This window comes from Pristiophorus japonicus, unplaced genomic scaffold (assembly GCF_044704955.1).
Source record: "Pristiophorus japonicus isolate sPriJap1 unplaced genomic scaffold, sPriJap1.hap1 HAP1_SCAFFOLD_213, whole genome shotgun sequence".
Lineage (NCBI taxonomy): Eukaryota > Metazoa > Chordata > Chondrichthyes > Pristiophoridae > Pristiophorus > Pristiophorus japonicus.
Window position 1 is genome coordinate 605,208 of NW_027251832.1, and position 23,575 is coordinate 628,782.

The following is a 23,575-nucleotide window of genomic DNA, read 5'->3' on the forward strand; positions in this document are numbered from 1 at the left end:
TTTTAATTCAAGACAGGAATATAAACTATGTTATCTTTGTCCTCGGTATTTTATGGGTGTGTAAAAAAAATCACACATTATCTCACTTTTAATTTAAAACTGTGTACAATACAGTGAGCTGGATTAAGTTGCAGTGAAATATTGTGGTGACAATGGTTCAATGAGTCTGTTTGTTCAATGTCTGTGATTAATGTCAGTTACAGTGATGCCTAATGATGTCATCGGGGATTTCCCTCTGCTCGATGTAAGGAGCTCCCTTCAATGTTTCACCTCACACAATCAGCAGGTCTCCTCCAGCACAGACACCAAAAGTGAGTCACAGAAGGGAAGTCATGGTTGTGTCTCTCATCCCACCAGCGCCTCCCATGACTGATGAATATCTAGCCATCATTGATAGATGGGCTCTAGAAGTCATGATAAGAAAATTATTGATCGACATACAACATATTTACTATCCTCTACTCGCTGCTTTTGGTGTTCCGAGTAAGTATCTATGTTCAATTATTAAATATATAAACCATGTTTCACTGTAATATCATTCTTGCTCTGTAGCAAGGGATAATTAGTTATTAATGGTATTCTATTGCATTTTGTTTATGCACGTGTTGTTTAAAAATAATGGTACATCCTCACTGCTGTTAGTGTCCCTGGTTCCTCGCTGTTAGTGTATCTCGTACCTCACTGTTAGTGTATCTGGTACCTCGCTGTTAGTGTATCTGGTACCTCACTGTTAGTGTATCTGGTACCTCACTGTGAGTGTATCTGGTACCTCGCTGTTAGTGTATCTGGTACCTCACTGTTAGTGTATCTGGTACCGCACTGTTAGTGTATCTGGTACCTCACTGTTAGTGTATCTGGTACCTCGCTGTAAGTGTATCTGGTACCTCGCTGTTAGTGTATCTGGTACCTCACTGTTAGTGTATCTGGTACCTCACGGTTAGTGTATCTGGTACCTCACGGTTAGTGTATCTGGTACCTCACTGTAAGTGTATCTGGTACCTCACTGTTCGTGTATCTGGTACCTCGCTGTTAGTGTATCTGGTACCTCACTGTTAGTGTATCTGGTACCTCACTGTTAGTGTATCTGGTACCTCACTGTTAGTGTATCTGGTACCTCTCTGTTAGTGTATCTGGTACCTCGCTGTTAGTGTATCTGGTACCTCACTGTAAGTGTATCTGGTACCTCAATGTTAGTGTATCTGGTACCTCACTGTAAGTGTATCTGGTACCTCACTGTTAGTGTCCCCGGTATCTCGCTGTTAGTGTATCTGGTACCTCACTGTAAGTGTATCTGGTACCTCACTGTTCATGTTCCCGGTACCTCGCTGTTAGTGTATCTGGTACCTCACTGTAAGTGTATCTGGTACCTCGCTGTTAGTGTATCTGGTACCTCACTGTTAGTGTATCTGGTACCTCACTGTAAGTGTATCTGGTACCTCACTGTTAGTGTATCTGGTACCTCGCTGTTAGTGTATCTGGTACCTCACTGTTAGTGTATCTGGTACCTCACTGTTAGTGTATCTGGTACCTCGGTGTTAGTGTATCTGGTACCTCGCTGTGAGTGTCTCTGGTACCTCACTGTTAGTGTCTCTGGTACCTCACTGTCAGTGTATCTGGTATCTCACTGTTAGTGTATCTGGTACCTCACTGTTAGTGTATCTGGTACCTCACTATTAGTGTATCTGGTACCTCACTGTTAGTGTATCTGGTACCTCTCTGTTAGTGTATCTGGTACCTCGCTGTTAGTGTATCTGGTACCTCACTGTAAGTGTATCTGGTACCTCAATGTTAGTGTATCTGGTACCTCACTGTAAGTGTATCTGGTACCTCACTGTTAGTGTCCCCGGTATCTCGCTGTTAGTGTATCTGGTACCTCACTGTAAGTGTATCTGGTACCTCACTGTTCATGTTCCCGGTACCTCGCTGTTAGTGTATCTGGTACCTCACTGTAAGTGTATCTGGTACCTCGCTGTTAGTGTATCTGGTACCTCACTGTTAGTGTATCTGGTACCTCACTGTAAGTGTATCTGGTACCTCACTGTTAGTGTATCTGGTACCTCGCTGTTAGTGTATCTGGTACCTCACTGTTAGTGTATCTGGTACCTCACTGTTAGTGTATCTGGTACCTCGGTGTTAGTGTATCTGGTACCTCGCTGTGAGTGTCTCTGGTACCTCACTGTTAGTGTCTCTGGTACCTCACTGTCAGTGTATCTGGTATCTCACTGTTAGTGTATCTGGTACCTCACTGTTAGTGTATCTGGTACCTCACTATTAGTGTATCTGGTACCTCACTGTTAGTGTATCTGGTACCTCTCTGTTAGTGTATCTGGTACCTCGCTGTTAGTGTATCTGGTACGTCACTGTAAGTGTATCTGGTACCTCAATGTTAGTGTATCTGGTACCTCACTGTAAGTGTATCTGGTACCTCACTGTTAGTGTCCCCGGTATCTCGCTGTTAGTGTATCTGGTACCTCACTGTAAGTGTATCTGGTACCTCACTGTTCATGTTCCCGGTACCTCGCTGTTAGTGTATCTGGTACCTCACTGTAAGTGTATCTGGTACCTCACTGTTAGTGTATCTGGTACCTCGCTGTTAGTGTATCTGGTACCTCGCTGTTAGTGCATCTGGTACCTCTCTGTTAGTGTATCTGGTACCTCGCTGTTAGTGTATCTGGTACCTCACTGTTAGTGTATCTGGTACCTCACTGTTAGTGTATCTGGTACCTCGCTGTTAGTGTATCTGGTACCTCGCTGTTAGTGTCCCCGGTACCTGACTGTTAGTGTATCTGGTACCTCGCTGTTAGTGTATCTGGTACCTCACTGTTAGTGTATCTGGTACCTCGCTGTTAGTGTATCTGGTACCTCGCTGTTAGTGTATCTGGTACCTCACTGTTAGTGTATCTGGTACCTCACTGTTAGTGTATCTGGTACCTCACTGTTAGTGTATCTGGTACCTCACTGTTAGTGTATCTGGTACCTCACTGTTAGTGTCCCTGGTACCTCACTGTTAGTGTATCTGGTACCTCACTGTTAGTGTATCTGGTACCTCACTGTTAGTGTATCTGGTACCTCACTGTTAGTGTATCTGGTACCTCACTGTAAGTGTATCTGGTACCTCACTGTAAATGTATCTGGTACCTCACTGTTAGTGTCCCCGGTACCTCACTGTTAGTGTCCCCGGTACCTCACTGTAAGTGTATCTGGTACCTCACTGTTACTGTCCCCGGTACCTCGCTGTTAGTGCATCTGGTACCTCGCTGTTAGTGTATCTGGTACCTCGCTGTTAGTGTCCCTGGTACCTCGCTGTTAGTGTCCCTGGTACCTCGCTGTTAGTGTATCTGGTACCTCGCTGTTAGTGTATCTGGTACCTCACTGTTAGTGTATCTGGTAGCTCGCTGTTAGTGTATCTGGTACCTCGCTGTTAGTGTATCTGGTACCTCACTGTTAGTGTATCTGGTAGCTCGCTGTTAGTGTATCTGGTACCTCGCTGTTAGTGTATCTGGTACCTCGCTGTTAGTGTATCTGGTACCTCAATGTTAGTGTATCTGGTACCTCACTGTTAGTGTATCTGGTACCTCGCTGTTAGTGTATCTGGTACCTCTCAGTTAGTGTATCTGGTACCTCGCTGTTAGTGTATCTGGTACCTCACTGTAAGTGTATCTGGTACCGCGCTGTTAGTGTATCTGGTACCTCGCTGTTAGTGTATCTGGTACCTCACTGTTAGTGTATCTGGTACCTCACTGTTAGTGTATCTGGTACCTCGCTGTTAGTGTATCTGGTACCTCGCTGTTAGTGTATCTGTTACCTCACTGTTAGTGTATCTGGTACCTCACTGTTAGTGTATCTGGTACCTCACTGTTAGTGTATCTGGAACCTCACTGTTAGTGTCCCTGGTACCTCACTGTTAGTGTATCTGGTACCTCACTGTTAGTGTAACTGGTACCTCTGTGTTAGTGTATCTGGTACCTCGCTGTGAGTGTATCTGGTACCTCACTGTCAGTGTATCTGGTATCTCACTGTTAGTGTATCTGGTACTTCACTGTTAGTGTATCTGGTACCTCACTGTTAGTGTATCTGGTACCTCACTGTTAGTGTATCTGGTACCTCACTGTTAGTCTCCCTGGTACCTCACTGTTAGTGTATCTGGTACCTCACTGTTAGTCTCCCTGGTACCTCACTGTTAATGTATCTGGTACCTCACTGTTAGTGTATCTGGTACCTCGCTGTTAGTGTATCTGGTACCTCACTGTTAGTTTATCTGGTACCTCACTGTTAGTGTATCTGGTACCTCACTGTTAGTGTATCTGGTACCTCACTGTTAGTGTATCTGGTACCTCACTATTAGTGTATCTGGTACCTCACTGTTAGTGTATCTGGTACCTCACTTTTAGTGTCCCTGGTACCGCACTCTTAGTGTATCTGGTACCTCACTGTTATTGTATCTGGTACCTCACTGTTAGTGTATCTGGTACCTCACTGTTCGTGTATCTGGTACCTCACTTTTAGTGTCCCTGGTACCTCACTGTTAGTGTATCTGGTACCTCACTGTTAGTGTATCTGGTACTTCACTGTTAGTGTATCTGGTACCTCGCTGTTAGTGTATCTAGTAACTCACTGTTAGTGTATCTGGTACCTCACTGTTAGTGTATCTGGTACCTCACTGTTAGTCTCCCTGGTACCTCACTGTTAGTGTATCTGGTACCTCACTTTTAGTGTCCCTGGTACCGCACTCTTAGTGTATCTGGTACCTCACTGTTATTGTATCTGGTACCTCACTGTTAGTGTATCTGGTACCTCACTGTTAGTGTATCTGGTACCTCACTGTTAGTGTATCTGGTTCCTCGCTGTTAGTGTATCTGGTACCTCTGTGTTAGTGTATCTGGTACCTCACTGTTAGTGTATCTGGTACCTCACTGTTAGTGTATCTGGTACCTCGCTGTTAGTGTATCTGGTACCTCTCAGTTAGTGTATCTGGTACCTCGCTGTTAGTGTATCTGGTACCTCACTGTAAGTGTATCTGGTACCTCACTGTTAGTGTATCTGGTAGCTCGCTGTTAGTGTATCTGGTACCTCGCTGTTAGTGTATCTGGTACCTCGCTGTTAGTGTATCTGGTACCTCAATGTTAGTGTATCTGGTACCTCACTGTTAGTGTATCTGGTACCTCGCTGTTAGTGTATCTGGTACCTCTCAGTTAGTGTATCTGGTACCTCGCTGTGAGTGTATCTGGTACCTCACTGTTAGTGTCTCTGGTACCTCACTGTCAGTGTATCTGGTATCTCACTGATAGTGTATCTGGTACTTCACTGTTAGTGTATCTGGTACCTCACTGTTAGTGTATCTGGTACCTCACTGTTAGTGTATCTGGTACCTCACTGTTAGTGTATCTGGTACCTCGCTGTTAGTGTATCTGGTACCTCACTGTTAGTGTATCTGGTACCTCGCTGTTAGTGTATCTGGTACCTCGCTGTTAGTGCATCTGGTACCTCTCTGTTAGTGTATCTGGTACCTCGCTGTTAGTGTATCTGGTACCTCACTGTTAGTGTATCTGGACCTCACTGTTAGTGTATCTGGTACCTCGCTGTTAGTGTATCTGGTACCTCGCTGTTAGTGTCCCCGGTACCTGACTGTTAGTGTATCTGGTACCTCGCTGTTAGTGTATCTGGTACCTCACTGTTAGTGTATCTAGTACCTCGCTGTTAGTGTATCTGGTACCTCGCTGTTAGTGTATCTGGTACCTCACTGTTAGTGTATCTGGTACCTCACTGTTAGTGTATCTGGTACCTCACTGTTAGTGTATCTGGTACCTCGCTGTTAGTGTATCTGGTACCTCGCTCTTAGTGTATCTGGTACCTCACTGTTAGTGTATCTGGTACCTCACTGTAAGTGTATCTGGTACCTCACTGTTAGTGTATCTGGTACCTCACTGTAAATGTATCTGGTACCTCACTGTTAGTGTCCCCGGTACCTCACTGTTAGTGTCCCCGGTACCTCACTGTAAGTGTATCTGGTACCTCACTGTTACTGTCCCCGGTACCTCGCTGTTAGTGCATCTGGTACCTCACTGTTAGTGTATCTGGTACCTCGCTGTTAGTGTCCCTGGTACCTCGCTGTTAGTGTCCCTGGTACCTCGCTGTTAGTGTATCTGGTACCTCGCTGTTAGTGTGTCTGGCACCTCACTGTTAGTGTATCTGGTAGCTCGCTGTTAGTGTATCTGGTACCTCGCTGTTAGTGTATCTGGTACCTCACTGTTAGTGTATCTGGTAGCTCGCTGTTAGTGTATCTGGTACCTCGCTGTTAGTGTATCTGGTACCTCGCTGTTAGTGTATCTGGTACCTCAATGTTAGTGTATCTGGTACCTCACTGTTAGTGTATCTGGTACCTCGCTGTTAGTGTATCTGGTACCTCTCAGTTAGTGTATCTGGTACCTCGCTGTTAGTGTATCTGGTACCTCACTGTAAGTGTATCTGGTACCGCGCTGTTAGTGTATCTGGTACCTCGCTGTTAGTGTATCTGGTACCTCACTGTTAGTGTATCTGGTACCTCACTGTTAGTGTATCTGGTACCTCGCTGTTAGTGTATCTGGTACCTCGCTGTTAGTGTATCTGGTACCTCACTGTTAGTGTATCTGGTACCTCACTGTTAGTGTATCTGGTACCTCACTGTTAGTGTATCTGGAACCTCACTGTTAGTGTCCCTGGTACCTCACTGTTAGTGTATCTGGTACCTCACTGTTAGTGTATCTGGTACCTCTGTGTTAGTGTATCTGGTACCTCGCTGTGAGTGTATCTGGTACCTCACTGTTAGTGTCTCTGGTACCTCACTGTCAGTGTATCTGGTATCTCACTGTTAGTGTATCTGGTACTTCACTGTGAGTGTATCTGGTACCTCACTGTTAGTGTATCTGGTACCTCACTGTTAGTGTATCTGGTACCTCACTGTTAGTGTATCTGGTACCTCACTGTTAGTCTCCCTGGTACCTCACTGTTAGTGTATCTGGTACCTCACTGTTAGTCTCCCTGGTACCTCACTGTTAGTGTATCTGGTACCTCACTGTTAGTGTATCTGGTACCTCGCTGTTAGTGTATCTGGTACCTCACTGTTAGTTTATCTGGTACCTCACTGTTAGTGTATCTGGTACCTCACTGTTAGTGTATCTGGTACCTCACTGTTAGTGTATCTGGTACCTCACTGTTAGTGTATCTGGTACCTCGCTGTTAGTGTATCTGGTAACTCACTGTTAGTGTATCTGGTACCTCACTGTTAGTGTATCTGGTACCTCACTGTTAGTCTCCCTGGTACCTCACTGTTAGTGTATCTGGTACCTCACTTTTAGTGTCCCTGGTACCGCACTCTTAGTGTATCTGGTACCTCACTGTTATTGTATCTGGTACCTCACTGTTAGTGTATCTGTTACCTCACTGTTTGTGTATCTGCTACCTCACTGTTAGTGTATCTGCTACCTCACTGTTAGTGTATCTTGTACCTCACTGTTAGTGTATCTGGTACCTCACTGTTAGTGAATCTGGTACCTCACTGTTAGTGTATCTGGTACCTCACTGTTAGTGTATCTGGTACCTCACTGTTAGTGTATCTGGTACCTCACTGTTAGTGCATCTGGTACCTCTCTGTTAGTGTATCTGGTACCTCGCTGTTAGTGTATCTGGTACCTCACTGTTAGTGTATCTGGTACCTCACTGTTAGTGTATCTGGTACCTCACTGTTAGTGTATCTGGTTCCTCGCTGTTAGTGTATCTGGTACCTCTGTGTTAGTGTATCTGGTACCTCACTGTTAGTGTATCTGGTACCTCACTGTTAGTGTATCTGGTACCTCGCTGTTAGTGTATCTGGTACCTCTCAGTTAGTGTATCTGGTACCTCGCTGTTAGTGTATCTGGTACCTCACTGTAAGTGTATCTGGTACCTCACTGTTAGTGTATCTGGTAGCTCGCTGTTAGTGTATCTGGTACCTCGCTGTTAGTGTATCTGGTACCTCGCTGTTAGTGTATCTGGTACCTCAATGTTAGTGTATCTGGTACCTCACTGTTAGTGTATCTGGTACCTCGCTGTTAGTGTATCTGGTACCTCTCAGTTAGTGTATCTGGTACCTCGCTGTTAGTGTATCTGGTACCTCACTGTAAGTGTATCTGGTACCGCGCTGTTAGTGTATCTGGTACCTCGCTGTTAGTGTATCTGGTACCTCACTGTTAGTGTATCTGGTACCTCACTGTTAGTGTATCTGGTACCTCGCTGTTAGTGTATCTGGTACTTCGCTGTTAGTGTATCTGGTACCTCACTGTTAGTGTATCTGGTACCTCACTGTTAGTGTATCTGGTACCTCACTGTTAGTGTATCTGGAACCTCACTGTTAGTGTCCCTGGTACCTCACTGTTAGTGTATCTGGTACCTCACTGTTAGTGTATCTGGTACCTCTGTGTTAGTGTATCTGGTACCTCGCTGTGAGTGTATCTGGTACCTCACTGTTAGTGTCTCTGGTACCTCACTGTCAGTGTATCTGGTATCTCACTGTTAGTGTATCTGGTACTTCACTGTTAGTGTATCTGGTACCTCAATGTTAGTGTATCTGGTACCTCACTGTTAGTGTATCTGGTACCTCACTGTTAGTGTATCTGGTACCTCACTGTTAGTCTCCCTGGTACCTCACTGTTAGTGTATCTGGTACCTCACTGTTAGTCTCCCTGGTACCTCACTGTTAGTGTATCTGGTACCTCACTGTTAGTGTATCTGGTACCTCGCTGTTAGTGTATCTGGTACCTCACTGTTAGTTTATCTGGTACCTCACTGTTAGTGTATCTTGTACCTCACTGTTAGTGTATCTGGTACCTCACTGTTAGTGTATCTGGTACCTCACTGTTAGTGTATCTGGTACCTCACTGTTAGTGTATCTGGTACCTCACTGTTAGTGTATCTGGTACCTCGCTGTTAGTGCATCTGGTACCTCTCTGTTAGTGTATCTGGTACCTCGCTGTTAGTGTATCTGGTACCTCACTGTTAGTGTATCTGGTACCTCACTGTTAGTGTATCTGGTACCTCACTGTTAGTGTATCTGGTACCTCACTGTTAGTGTATCTGGTACCTCACTGTTAGTGTATCTGGTACCTCACTATTAGTGTATCTGGTACCTCACTGTTAGTGTATCTGGTACCTCTCTGTTAGTGTATCTGGTACCTCGCTGTTAGTGTATCTGGTACCTCACTGTAAGTGTATCTGGTACCTCAATGTTAGTGTATCTGGTACCTCACTGTAAGTGTATCTGGTACCTCACTGTTAGTGTCCCCGGTATCTCGCTGTTAGTGTATCTGGTACCTCACTGTAAGTGTATCTGGTACCTCACTGTTAGTGTATCTGGTACCTCACTGTTAGTGTATCTGGTACCTCACTGTTAGTGTATCTGGTTCCTCGCTGTTAGTGTATCTGGTACCTCTGTGTTAGTGTATCTGGTACCTCACTGTTAGTGTATCTGGTACCTCACTGTTAGTGTATCTGGTACCTCGCTGTTAGTGTATCTGGTACCTCTCTGTTAGTGTATCTGGTACCTCGCTGTTAGTGTATCTGGTACCTCGCTGTTAGTGCATCTGGTACCTCTCTGTTAGTGTATCTGGTACCTCACTGTTAGTGTATCTGGTACCTCACTGTTAGTGTATCTGGTACCTCACTGTTAGTGTATCTGGTACCTCACTGTTAGTGTCCCCGGTACCTCGCTGTTAGTGTATCTGGTACCTCACTGTTAGTGTATCTGGTACCTCACTGCAAGTGTATCTGGTACCTCACTGTTTGTGTCCCCGGTACCTCACTGTTAGTGTATCTGGTACCTCACTGTTAGTCTCCCTGGTACCTCAATGTTAGTGTATCTGGTACCTCACTTTTAGTGTCCCTGCTACCGCACTCTTAGTGTATCTGGTACCTCACTGTTAGTGTATCTGGTACCTCACTGTTAGTGTATCTGGTACCTCACTGTTAGTGTATCTGGTACCTCACTGTTCGTGTATCTGGTACCTCACTGTTAGTGTATCTGGTTCCTCGCTGTTAGTGTATCTGGTACCTCTCTGTTAGTGTATCTGGTACCTCACTGTTAGTGTATCTGGTTCCTCGCTGTTAGTGTATCTGGTACCTCTCTGTTAGTGTATCTGGTACCTCACTGTTAGTGTATCTGGTACCTCCACTGTTAGTGTATCTGGTACCTCACTGTAAGTGTATCTGGTACCTCACTGTTAGTGTCCCCGGTACCTCGCTGTTAGTGTATCTGGTACCTCACTGTTAGTGTATCTGGTACCTCACTGTAAGTGTATCTGGTACCTCACTGTTAGTGTCCCCGGTACCTCGCTGTTAGTGTATCTGGTACCTCACTGTTATTGTATCTGGTACCTCACTGTTAGTGTATCTGGTACCTCACTGTTCGTGTATCTGCTACCTCACTGTTAGTGTATCTGGTACCTCACTGTTAGTGTATCTGGTACCTCACTGTTCGTGTATCTGGTACCTCACTGTTCGTGTATCTGGTACCTCACTGTTAGTGTATCTGGTACCTCACTGTTAGTGTATCTGGTACCTCGCTGTTAGTGCATCTGGTACCTCTCTGTTAGTGTATCTGGTACCTCGCTGTTAGTGTATCTGGTACCTCACTGTTAGTGTATCTGGTACCTCACTGTTAGTGTATCTGGTACCTCACTGTTAGTGTATCTGGTACCTCACTGTTAGTGTATCTGGTACCTCACTGTTAGTGTATCTGGTACCTCACTGTTAGTGTATCTGGTACCTCGCTGTTAGTGTATCTGGTAACTCACTGTTAGTGTATCTGGTACCTCACTGTTAGTGTATCTGGTACCTCACTGTTAGTCTCCCTGGTACCTCACTGTTAGTGTATCTGGTACCTCACTTTTAGTGTCCCTGGTACCGCACTCTTAGTGTATCTGGTACCTCACTGTTATTGTATCTGGTACCTCACTGTTAGTGTATCTGGTACCTCACTGTTTGTGTATCTGCTACCTCACTGTTAGTGTATCTGCTACCTCACTGTTAGTGTATCTTGTACCTCACTGTTAGTGTATCTGGTACCTCACTGTTAGTGTATCTGGTACCTCACTGTTAGTGTATCTGGTACCTCACTGTTAGTGTATCTGGTACCTCGCTGTTAGTGCATCTGGTACCTCTCTGTTAGTGTATCTGGTACCTCGCTGTTAGTGTATCTGGTACCTCACTGTTAGTGTATCTGGTACCTCACTGTTAGTGTATCTGGTACCTCACTGTTAGTGTATCTGGTACCTCACTGTTAGTGTATCTGGTACCTCACTGTTAGTGTATCTGGTACCTCACTATTAGTGTATCTGGTACCTCACTGTTAGTGTATCTGGTACCTCTCTGTTAGTGTATCTGGTACCTCGCTGTTAGTGTATCTGGTACCTCACTGTAAGTGTATCTGGTACCTCAATGTTAGTGTATCTGGTACCTCACTGTAAGTGTATCTGGTACCTCACTGTTAGTGTCCCCGGTATCTCGCTGTTAGTGTATCTGGTACCTCACTGTAAGTGTATCTGGTACCTCACTGTTAGTGTATCTGGTACCTCACTGTTAGTGTATCTGGTACCTCACTGTTAGTGTATCTGGTTCCTCGCTGTTAGTGTATCTGGTACCTCTGTGTTAGTGTATCTGGTACCTCACTGTTAGTGTATCTGGTACCTCACTGTTAGTGTATCTGGTACCTCGCTGTTAGTGTATCTGGTACCTCTCTGTTAGTGTATCTGGTACCTCGCTGTTAGTGTATCTGGTACCTCGCTGTTAGTGCATCTGGTACCTCTCTGTTAGTGTATCTGGTACCTCACTGTTAGTGTATCTGGTACCTCACTGTTAGTGTATCTGGTACCTCACTGTTAGTGTATCTGGTACCTCACTGTTAGTGTATCTGGTACCTCACTGTTAGTCTCCCTGGTACCTCAATGTTAGTGTATCTGGTACCTCACTTTTAGTGTCCCTGCTACCGCACTCTTAGTGTATCTGGTACCTCACTGTTAGTGTATCTGGTACCTCACTGTTAGTGTATCTGGTACCTCACTGTTAGTGTATCTGGTACCTCACTGTTCGTGTATCTGGTACCTCACTGTTAGTGTATCTGGTTCCTCGCTGTTAGTGTATCTGGTACCTCTCTGTTAGTGTATCTGGTACCTCACTGTTAGTGTATCTGGTTCCTCGCTGTTAGTGTATCTGGTACCTCTCTGTTAGTGTATCTGGTACCTCACTGTTAGTGTATCTGGTACCTCACTGTTCGTGTATCTGGTACCTCACTGTTAGTGTATCTGGTTCCTCGCTGTTAGTGTATCTGGTACCTCTCTGTTAGTGTATCTGGTACCTCACTGTTAGTGTATCTGGTTCCTCGCTGTTAGTGTATCTGGTACCTCTCTGTTAGTGTATCTGGTACCTCACTGTTAGTGTATCTGGTACCTCCACTGTTAGTGTATCTGGTACCTCACTGTAAGTGTATCTGGTACCTCACTGTTAGTGTCCCCGGTACCTCGCTGTTAGTGTATCTGGTACCTCACTGTTAGTGTATCTGGTACCTCACTGTAAGTGTATCTGGTACCTCACTGCTCATGTCCCCGGTACCTCGCTGTTAGTGTATCTGGTACCTCACTGTAAGTGTATCTGGTACCTCGCTGTTAGTGTATCTGGTACCTCACTCTTAGTGTATCTGGTACCTCACTGTTAGTGTATCTGGTAACTCACTGTTAGTGTATCTGGTACCTCACTGTTAGTGTATCTGGTACCTCACTGTTAGTCTCCCTGGTACCTCACTGTTAGTGTATCTGGTACCTCACTTTTAGTGTCCCTGGTACCGCACTCTTAGTGTATCTGGTACCTCACTGTTATTGTATCTGGTACCTCACTGTTAGTGTATCTGGTACCTCACTGTTTGTGTATCTGCTACCTCACTGTTAGTGTATCTGCTACCTCACTGTTAGTGTATCTTGTACCTCACTGTTAGTGTATCTGGTACCTCACTGTTAGTGTATCTGGTACCTCACTGTTAGTGTATCTGGTACCTCACTGTTAGTGTATCTGGTACCTCGCTGTTAGTGCATCTGGTACCTCTCTGTTAGTGTATCTGGTACCTCGCTGTTAGTGTATCTGGTACCTCACTGTTAGTGTATCTGGTACCTCACTGTTAGTGTATCTGGTACCTCACTGTTAGTGTATCTGGTACCTCACTGTTAGTGTATCTGGTACCTCACTGTTAGTGTATCTGGTACCTCACTATTAGTGTATCTGGTACCTCACTGTTAGTGTATCTGGTACCTCTCTGTTAGTGTATCTGGTACCTCGCTGTTAGTGTATCTGGTACCTCACTGTAAGTGTATCTGGTACCTCAATGTTAGTGTATCTGGTACCTCACTGTAAGTGTATCTGGTACCTCACTGTTAGTGTCCCCGGTATCTCGCTGTTAGTGTATCTGGTACCTCACTGTAAGTGTATCTGGTACCTCACTGTTAGTGTATCTGGTACCTCACTGTTAGTGTATCTGGTACCTCACTGTTAGTGTATCTGGTTCCTCGCTGTTAGTGTATCTGGTACCTCTGTGTTAGTGTATCTGGTACCTCACTGTTAGTGTATCTGGTACCTCACTGTTAGTGTATCTGGTACCTCGCTGTTAGTGTATCTGGTACCTCTCTGTTAGTGTATCTGGTACCTCGCTGTTAGTGTATCTGGTACCTCGCTGTTAGTGCATCTGGTACCTCTCTGTTAGTGTATCTGGTACCTCACTGTTAGTGTATCTGGTACCTCACTGTTAGTGTATCTGGTACCTCACTGTTAGTGTATCTGGTACCTCACTGTTAGTGTATCTGGTACCTCACTGTTAGTCTCCCTGGTACCTCAATGTTAGTGTATCTGGTACCTCACTTTTAGTGTCCCTGCTACCGCACTCTTAGTGTATCTGGTACCTCACTGTTAGTGTATCTGGTACCTCACTGTTAGTGTATCTGGTACCTCACTGTTAGTGTATCTGGTACCTCACTGTTCGTGTATCTGGTACCTCACTGTTAGTGTATCTGGTTCCTCGCTGTTAGTGTATCTGGTACCTCTCTGTTAGTGTATCTGGTACCTCACTGTTAGTGTATCTGGTTCCTCGCTGTTAGTGTATCTGGTACCTCTCTGTTAGTGTATCTGGTACCTCACTGTTAGTGTATCTGGTACCTCCACTGTTAGTGTATCTGGTACCTCACTGTAAGTGTATCTGGTACCTCACTGTTAGTGTCCCCGGTACCTCGCTGTTAGTGTATCTGGTACCTCACTGTTAGTGTATCTGGTACCTCACTGTAAGTGTATCTGGTACCTCACTGCTCATGTCCCCGGTACCTCGCTGTTAGTGTATCTGGTACCTCACTGTAAGTGTATCTGGTACCTCGCTGTTAGTGTATCTGGTACCTCACTCTTAGTGTATCTGGTACCTCACTGTTAGTGTATCTGGTACCTCACTGTAAGTGTATCTGGTACCTCACTGTTACTGTATCTGGTACCTCGCTGTTAGTGTATCTGGTACCTCGCTGTTAGTGTATCTGGTACCTCGCTGTTAGTGTATCTGGTACCTCGCTGTTAGTGTATCTGGTACCTCCCTGTTAGTGTATCTGGTACCTCACTGTTAGTGTATCTGGTACCTCGCTGTTAGTGTATCTGGTACCTCGCTGTTAGTGTATCTGGTACCTCTCTGTTAGTGTATCTGGTACCTCGCTGTTAGTGTATCTGGTACCTCACTGCTAGTGTATCTGGTACCTCGCTGTTAGTGTATCTGGTACCTCACTGTTAGTGTATCTGGTACCTCGCTGTTAGTGTATCTGGTACCTCGCTGTTAGTGTATCTGGTACCTCGCTGTTAGTGTATCTGGTACCTCGCTGTTAGTCTCCCTGGTACCTCGCTGTTAGTGTATCTGGTACCTCACTGTTAGTCTCCCTGGTACCTCACTCTTAATGTATCTGGTACCTCACTTTTAGTGTCCCTGGTACCGCACACTTAGTGTATCTGGTACCTCACTGTTAGTGTATCTGTTACTTCACTGTTAGTGTATCTGGTACCTCACTGTTCGTGTATCTGGTACCTCGCTGTTAGTGTATCTGGTACCTCGCTGTTAGTGCATCTGGTACCTCTCTGTTAGTGTATCTGGTACCTCGCTGTTAGTTTATCTGGTACCTCGCTGTTAGTGTATCTGGTACCTCACTGTTAGTGTATCTGGTACCTCACTGTTAGTGTATCTGTTACCTCACTGTTAGTGTATCTGGTACCTCGCTGTTAGTGTATCTGGTACCTCATTGTTAGTGTATCTGGTACCTCACTGTTAGTGTATCTGGTACCTCACTGTTAGTGTATCTGGTACCTCGCTGTTAGTGTATCTGGTACCTCGCTGTTAGTGTATCTGGTACCTCACTGTTAGTGTATCTGGTACCTCACTGTTAGTGTATCTGGTACCTCACTGTTAGTGTATCTGGTACCTCACTGTTAGTTTATCTGGTACCTCGCTGTTAGTGTATCTGGTACCTCGCTGTTAGTGTATCTGGTACCTCGCTGTTAGTGTATCTGGTACCTCACTGTTAGTCTCCCTGGTACCTCACTGTTAGTGTATCTGGTACCTCACTTTTAGTGTCCCTGGTACCTCACTTTTAATGTCCCTGGTACCGCACTCTTAGTGTATCTGGTACCTCACTGTTAGTGTATCTGGTACCTCACTGTTAGTGTATCTGGTACCTCACTGTTAGTGTATCTGGTACCTCACTGTTAGTGTCCCCGGTACCTCGCTGTTAGTGTATCTGGTACCTCACTGTTAGTGTATCTGGTACCTCACTGCAAGTGTATCTGGTACCTCACTGTTTGTGTCCCCGGTACCTCACTGTTAGTGTATCTGGTACCTCACTGTTAGTCTCCCTGGTACCTCACTGTTAGTGTATCTGGTACCTCACTTTTAGTGTCCCTGCTACCGCACTCTTAGTGTATCTGGTACCTCACTGTTAGTGTATCTGGTACCTCACTGTTAGTGTATCTGGTACCTCACTGTTCGTGTATCTGGTACCTCACTGTTAGTGTATCTGGTTCCTCGCTGTTAGTGTATCTGGTACCTCTCTGTTAGTGTATCTGGTACCTCACTGTTAGTGTATCTGGTTCCTCGCTGTTAGTGTATCTGGTACCTCTCTGTTAGTGTATCTGGTACCTCACTGTTAGTGTATCTGGTACCTCCACTGTTAGTGTATCTGGTACCTCACTGTAAGTGTATCTGGTACCTCACTGTTAGTGTATCTGGTACCTCGCTGTTAGTGTATCTGGTACCTCACTGCGAGTGTATCTGGTACCTCGCTGTTAGTGTATCTGGTACCTCACTGTTAGTGTATCTGGTACCTCGCTGTTAGTGTATCTGGTACCTCGCTGTTAGTGTATCTGGTACCTCGCTGTTAGTGTATCTGGTACCTCGCTGTTAGTCTCCCTGGTACCTCAGTGTTAGTGTATCTGGTACCTCACTGTTAGTGTATCTGGTACCTCGCTGTTAGTGTATCTGGTACCTCACTGTTAGTGTATCTGGTACCTCACTGTTAGTGTATCTGGTACCTCGCTGTTAGTGTATCTCGTACCTCGCTGTTAGTGTATCTGGTACCTCACTGTTAGTCTCCCTGGTACCTCACTATTAATGTATCTGGTACCTCACTTTTAGTGTCCCTGGTACCGCACACTTAGTGTATCTGGTACCTCACTATTAGTGTATCTGTTACTTCACTGTTAGTGTATCTGGTACCTCACTGTTCGTGTATCTGGTACCTCGCTGTTAGTGTATCTGGTACCTCGCTGTTAGTGCATCTGGTACCTCTCTGTTAGTGTATCTGGTACCTCGCTGTTAGTGTATCTGGTACCTCACTGTTAGTGTATCTGGTACCTCACTGTTAGTGTATCTGGTACCTCCCTGTTAGTGTATCTGGTACCTTGCTGTTAGTGTATCTGGTACCTCGCTGTTAGTGTCCCCGGTACCTGACTGTTAGTGTATCTGGTACCTCGCTGTTAGTGTATCTGGTACCTCACTGTTAGTGTATCTGGTACCTCGCTGTCAGTGTATCTGGTACCTCGCTGTTAGTGTATCTGGTACCTCTCTGTTAGTGTATCTAGTACCTCGCTGTTAGTGTATCTGGTACCTCACTGCTAGTGTATCTGGTACCTCGCTGTTAGTGTATCTGGTACCTCACTGTTAGTGTATCTGGTACCTCACTGTTAGTGTATCTGGTACCTCGCTGTTAGTGTATCTGGTACCTCGCTGTTAGTGTATCTGGTACCTCGCTGTTAGTGTATCTGGTACCTCGCTGTTAGTCTCCCTGGTACCTCGCTGTTAGTGTATCTGGTACCTCACTGTTAGTCTCCCTGGTACCTCACTCTTAATGTATCTGGTACCTCACTTTTAGTGTCCCTGGTACCGCACACTTAGTGTATCTGGTACCTCACTGTTAGTGTATCTGTTACTTCACTGTTAGTGTATCTGGTACCTCACTGTTCGTGTATCTGGTACCTCGCTGTTAGTGTATCTGGTACCTCGCTGTTAGTGTATCTGGTACCTCTCTGTTAGTGTATCTGGTACCTCGCTGTTAGTGTATCTGGTACCTCACTGTTAGTGTATCTGGTACCTCGCTGTTAGTGTATCTGGTACCTCACTGTTAGTGTATCTGGTACCTCACTGTTAGTGTATCTGGTACCTCGCTGTTAGTGTATCTGGTACCTCACTGTTAGTGTATCTGGTACCTCACTGTTAGTGTATCTGGTACCTCACTGTTAGTGTATCTGGTACCTCGATGTTAGTGTATCTGGTACCTCGCTGTTAGTGTATCTGGTACCTCACTGTTAGTGTATCTGGTACCTCACTGTTAGTGTATCTGGTACCTCACTGTTAGTCTATCTGGTACCTCACTGTTAGTGTATCTGGTACCTCGCTGTTAGTGTATCTGCTACCTCACTGTTAGTGTATCTGGTACCTCTCTGTTAGTGTATCTGGTACCTCACTGTTAGTGTATCTGGTACCTCACTGTTAGTGTATCTGGTACCTCACTGTAAGTGTATCTGGTACCTCACTGTAAGTGTATCTGGTACCTCACTGTTAGTGTATCTGGTACCTCACTGTTAGTGTATCTGGTACCTCACTGTTAGTGTATCTGGTACCTCACTGTTAGTGTCTCTGGTACCTCACTGTTAGTGTATCTGGTACCTCACTGTTAGTGTATCTGGTACCTCACTGTTAGTGTATCTGGTACCTCACTGTAAGTGTATCTGGTACCTCACTGTTAGTGTATCTGGTACCTCACTGTTAGTCTCCCTGGTACCTCGCTGTTAGTGTATCTGGTACCTTACTGTTAGTCTCCCTGGTACCTCACTGTTAGTGTATCTGGTACCTCACTGTTAGTGTATCTGGTACCTCACTTTTAATGTCCCTGGTACCGCACTCTTAGTGTATCTGGTACCTCACTGTTAGTGTATCTGGTACCTCACTGTTAGTGTATCTGGTACCTCATTGTTCGTGTATCTGGTACCTCACTGTTAGTGTATCTGGTTCCTCGCTGTTAGTGTATCTGGTACCTCTCTGTTACTGTATCTGGTACCTCACTGTTAGTGTATCTGGTTCCTCGCTGTTAGTGTATCTGGTACCTCTGTGTTAGTGTATCTGGTACCTCACTGTTAGTGTATCTGGTACCTCACTGTTAGTGTATCTGGTACCTCACTGTTAGTGTATCTGGTACCTCGCTGTTAGTGCATCTGGTACCTCTCTGTTAGTGTATCTGGTACCTCACTGTTAGTGTATCTGGTACCTCACTGTTAGTGTATCTGGTACCTCACTGTTAGTGTCCCCGGTACCTCGCTGTTAGTGTATCTGGTACCTCACTGTTAGTGTATCTGGTACCTCACTGCAAGTGTATCTGGTACCTCACTGTTTGTGTCCCCGGTACCTCACTGTTAGTGTATCTGGTACCTCACTGTTAGTCTCCCTGGTACCTCACTGTTAGTGTATCTGGTACCTCACTTTTAGTGTCCCTGCTACCGCACTCTTAGTGTATCTGGTACCTCACTGTTGGTGTATCTGGTACCTCACTGTTAGTGTATCTGGTACCTCACTGTTCGTGTATCTGGTACCTCACTGTTAGTGTATCTGGTTCCTCGCTGTTAGTGTATCTGGTACCTCTCTGTTAGTGTATCTGGTACCTCACTGTTAGTGTATCTGGTTCCTCGCTGTTAGTGTATCTGGTACCTCTCTGTTGGTGTATCTGGTACCTCACTGTTAGTGTATCTGGTACCTCCACTGTTAGTGTATCTGGTACCTCACTGTAAGTGTATCTGGTACCTCACTGTTAGTGTATCCGGTACCTCGCTGTTAGTGTATCTGGTACCTCACTGCGAGTGTATCTGGTACCTCGCTGTTAGTGTATCTGGTACCTCACTGTTAGTGTATCTGGTACCTCGCTGTTAGTGTATCTGGTACCTCGCTGTTAGTGTATCTGGTACCTCGCTGTTAGTGTATCTGGTACCTCGCTGTTAGTCTCCCTGGTACCTCAGTGTTAGTGTATCTGGTACCTCACTGTTAGTGTATCTGGTACCTCGCTGTTAGTGTATCTGGTACCTCACTGTTAGTGTATCTGGTACCTCACTGTTCGTGTATCTGGTACCTCGCTGTTAGTGTATCTCGTACCTCGCTGTTAGTGTATCTGGTACCTCACTGTTAGTCTCCCTGGTACCGCACACTTAGTGTATCTGGTACCTCACTATTAGTGTATCTGTTACTTCACTGTTAGTGTATCTGGTACCTCACTGTTCGTGTATCTGGTACCTCGCTGTTAGTGTATCTGGTACCTCGCTGTTAGTGCATCTGGTACCTCTCTGTTAGTGTATCTGGTACCTCGCTGTTAGTGTATCTGGTACCTCACTGTTAGTGTATCTGGTACCTCACTGTTCGTGTATCTGGTACCTCCCTGTTAGTGTATCTGGTACCTTGCTGTTAGTGTATCTGGTACCTCGCTGTTAGTGTCCCCGGTACCTGACTGTTAGTGTATCTGGTACCTCGCTGTTAGTGTATCTGGTATCTCACTGTTAGTGTATCTGGTACCTCACTGTTAGTGTATCTGGTACCTCGCTGTTAGTGTAACTGGTACCTCACTGTTAGTGTATCTGGTACCTCACTGTTAGTGTATCTGGTACCTCACTGTTAGTGTATCTGGTACCTCACTGTTAGTGTTTCTGGTACTCACTGTTAGTGTATCTGGTACCTCGCTGTTAGTGTATCTGGTACCTCACTGTTAGTGTATCTGGTACCTCACTGTTAGTTTATCTGGTACCTCACTGTAAGTGTATCTGGTACCTCACTGTAAGTGTATCTGGTACCTCACTGTTAGTGTATTTGGTACCTCACTGTTAGTCTCCCTGGTACCTCACTGTTAGTGTATCTGGTACCTCACTTTTAGTGTCCCTGGTACCGCACTCTTAGCGTATCTGGTACCTCACTGTTAGTGTATCTGGTACCTCACTGTTAGTGTATCTGGTACCTCACTGTTAGTGTATCTGGACCTCACTGTTAGTCTCCCTGGTACCTCACTGTTAGTGTATCTGGTACCTCACTTTTAGTGTCCCTGCTACCGCACTCTTAGTGTATCTGGTACCTCACTGTTAGTGTATCTGGTACCTCACTGTTAGTGTATCTGGTACCTCACTGTTAGTGTATCTGGTACCTCACTGTTAGTGTATCTGGTACCTCACTGTTAGTCTCCCTGGTACCTCACTCTTAATGTATCTGGTACCTCACTTTTAGTGTCCCTGGTACCGCACACTTAGTGTATCTGGTACCTCACTATTAGTGTATCTGTTACTTCACTGTTAGTGTATCTGGTACCTCACTGTTCGTGTATCTGGTACCTCACTGTTAGTGTATCTGGTACCTCGCTGTTAGTGCATCTGGTACCTCACTGTTAGTCTCCCTGGTACCTCAATCCTAGTGTATCTGGTACCTCACTTTTAGTGTCCCTGGTACCGCACACTTAGTGTATCTGGTACCTCACTGTTAGTGTATCTGTTACTTCACTGTTAGTGTATCTGGTATCTCAGTGTTCGTGTATCTGGTACCTCACTGTTAGTGTATCTGGTTCCTCGCTGTTAGTGTATCTGGTACCTCTCTGTTAGTGTATCGGGTACCTCACTGTTAGTGTATCTGGTTCCTCGCTGTTAGTGTATCTGGTACCTCACTGTTAGTGTATCTGGTACCTCACTGTAAGTGTATCTGGTACCTCACTGTTAGTGTCCCCGGTACCTCACTGTTAGTCTCCCTGGTACCTCACTGTTACTGTCCCCGGTACCTCGCTGTTAGTGCATCTGGTACCTCACTGTTAGTGTATCTGGTACCTCGCTGTTAGTGTCCCTGGTACCTCGCTGTTAGTGTCCCTGGTACCTCGCTGTTAGTGTATCTGGTACCTCACTGTTAGTGTATCTGGTACCTCGCTGTTAGTGTATCTGGTACCTCACTGTTAGTTTATCTGGTACCTCGCTGTTAGTGTATCTGGTACCTCGCTGTTAGTGTATCTGGTACCTCGCTGTTAGTGTATCTGGTACCTCACTGTTAGTCTCCCTGGTACCTCACTGTTAGTGTATCTGGTACCTCACTTTTAGTGTCCCTGGTACCGCAATCTTAGTGTATCTGGTACCTCACTGTTAGTGTATCTGGTACCTCACTGTTAGTGTATCTGGTACCTCACTGTTAGTGTATCTGGTACCTCACTGTTAGTGTATCTGGTACCTCACTTTTAATGTCCCTGGTACCGCACTCTTAGTGTATCTGGTACCTCACTGTTAGTGTATCTGGTACCTCACTGTTAGTGTATCTGGTACCTCATTGTTCGTGTATCTGGTACCTCACTGTTAGTGTATCTGGTACCTCACTGTTAGTGTATCTGGTACCTCGCTGTTAGTGTATCTGGTACCTCGCTGTTAGTGCATCTGGTACCTCTCTGTTAGTGTATCTGGTACCTCACTGTTAGTGTATCTGGTACCTGACTGTTAGTGTATCTGGTACCTCACTGTAAGTGTATCTGGTACCTCACTGTTAGTGTCCCCGGTACCTCGCTGTTAGTGTATCTGGTACCTCACTGTTAGTGTATCTGGTACCTCACTGCAAGTGTATCTGGTACCTCACTGTTAGTGTCCCCGGTACCTCACTGTTAGTGTGTCTGGTACCTCACTGTTAGTCTCCCTGGTACCTCACTGTTAGTGTATCTGGTACCTCACTTTTAGTGTCCCTGCGACCGCACTCTTAGTGTATCTGGTACCTCACTGTTAGTGTATCTGGTACCTCACTGTTAGTGTATCTGGTACCTCACTGTAAGTGTATCTGGTACCTCACTGTAAGTGTATCTGGTACCTCACTGTTAGTCTCCCTGGTACCTCACTGTTAGTGTATCTGGTACCTCACTGTTAGTGTATCTGGTACCTCGCTGCGAGTGTATCTAGTACCTCGCTGTTAGTGTATCTGGTACCTCACTGTTAGTGTATCTGGTACCTCGCTGTTAGTGTATCTGGTACCTCACTGTTAGTGTATCTGGTACCTCGCTGTTAGTGTATCTGGTACCTCACTGCGAGTGTATCTGGTACCTCGCTGTTAGTGTATCTGGTACCTCACTGTTAGTGTATCTGGTACCTCGCTGTTAGTGTATCTGGTACCTCGCTGTTAGTGTATCTGGTACCTCGCTGTTAGTGTATCTGGTACCTCGCTGTTAGTCTCCCTGGTACCTCACTGTTAGTGTATCTGGTACCTCACTGTTAGTGTATCTGGTACCTCGCTGTTAGTGTATCTGGTACCTCACTGTTAGTTTATCTGGTACCTCGCTGTTAGTGTATCTGGTACCTCGCTGTTAGTGTATCTGGTACCTCGCTGTTAGTGTATCTGGTACCTCACTGTTAGTCTCCCTGGTACCTCACTGTTAGTGTATCTGGTACCTCACTTTTAGTGTCCCTGGTACCGCACTCTTAGTGTATCTGGTACCTCACTGTTAGTGTATCTGGTACCTCACTGTTAGTGTATCTGGTACCTCATTGTTCGTGTATCTGGTACCTCACTGTTAGTGTATCTGGTACCTCACTTTTAATGTCCCTGGTACCGCACTCTTAGTGTATCTGGTACCTCACTGTTAGTGTATCTGGTACCTCACTGTTAGTGTATCTGGTACCTCATTGTTCGTGTATCTGGTACCTCACTGTTAGTGTATCTGGTCCCTCGCTGTTAGTGTATCTGGTACCTCTCTGTTACTGTATCTGGTACCTCACTGTTAGTGTATCTGGTTCCTCGCTGTTAGTGTATCTGGTACCTCTGTGTTAGTGTATCTGGTACCTCACTGTTAGTGTATCTGGTACCTCACTGTTAGTGTATCTGGTACCTCGCTGTTAGTGCATCTGGTACCTCTCTGTTAGTGTATCTGGTACCTCACTGTTAGTGTATCTGGTACCTCACTGTTAGTGTATCTGGTACCTCCACTGTTAGTGTATCTGGTACCTCACTGTAAGTGTATCTGGTACCTCACTGTTA

At 45.4% G+C, this 23,575-nt stretch overlaps 1 protein-coding gene across 1 annotated transcript in view; it reads left to right on the forward strand.

Annotated features, from left to right (window-relative positions):
• Positions 1–411: 411 nt before the first annotated feature.
• LOC139245164 (probable G-protein coupled receptor 139) overlaps positions 412–23,575 on the forward strand; it is a 100,184-nt gene continuing 77,020 nt past the window's right edge. The window contains exon 1 of the mRNA XM_070871116.1: positions 412–483. Within this exon, the coding sequence (XP_070727217.1) occupies positions 414–483 (70 nt within the window). The 5' untranslated portion in view covers positions 412–413. The remainder of the gene's footprint in view (positions 484–23,575) is intronic.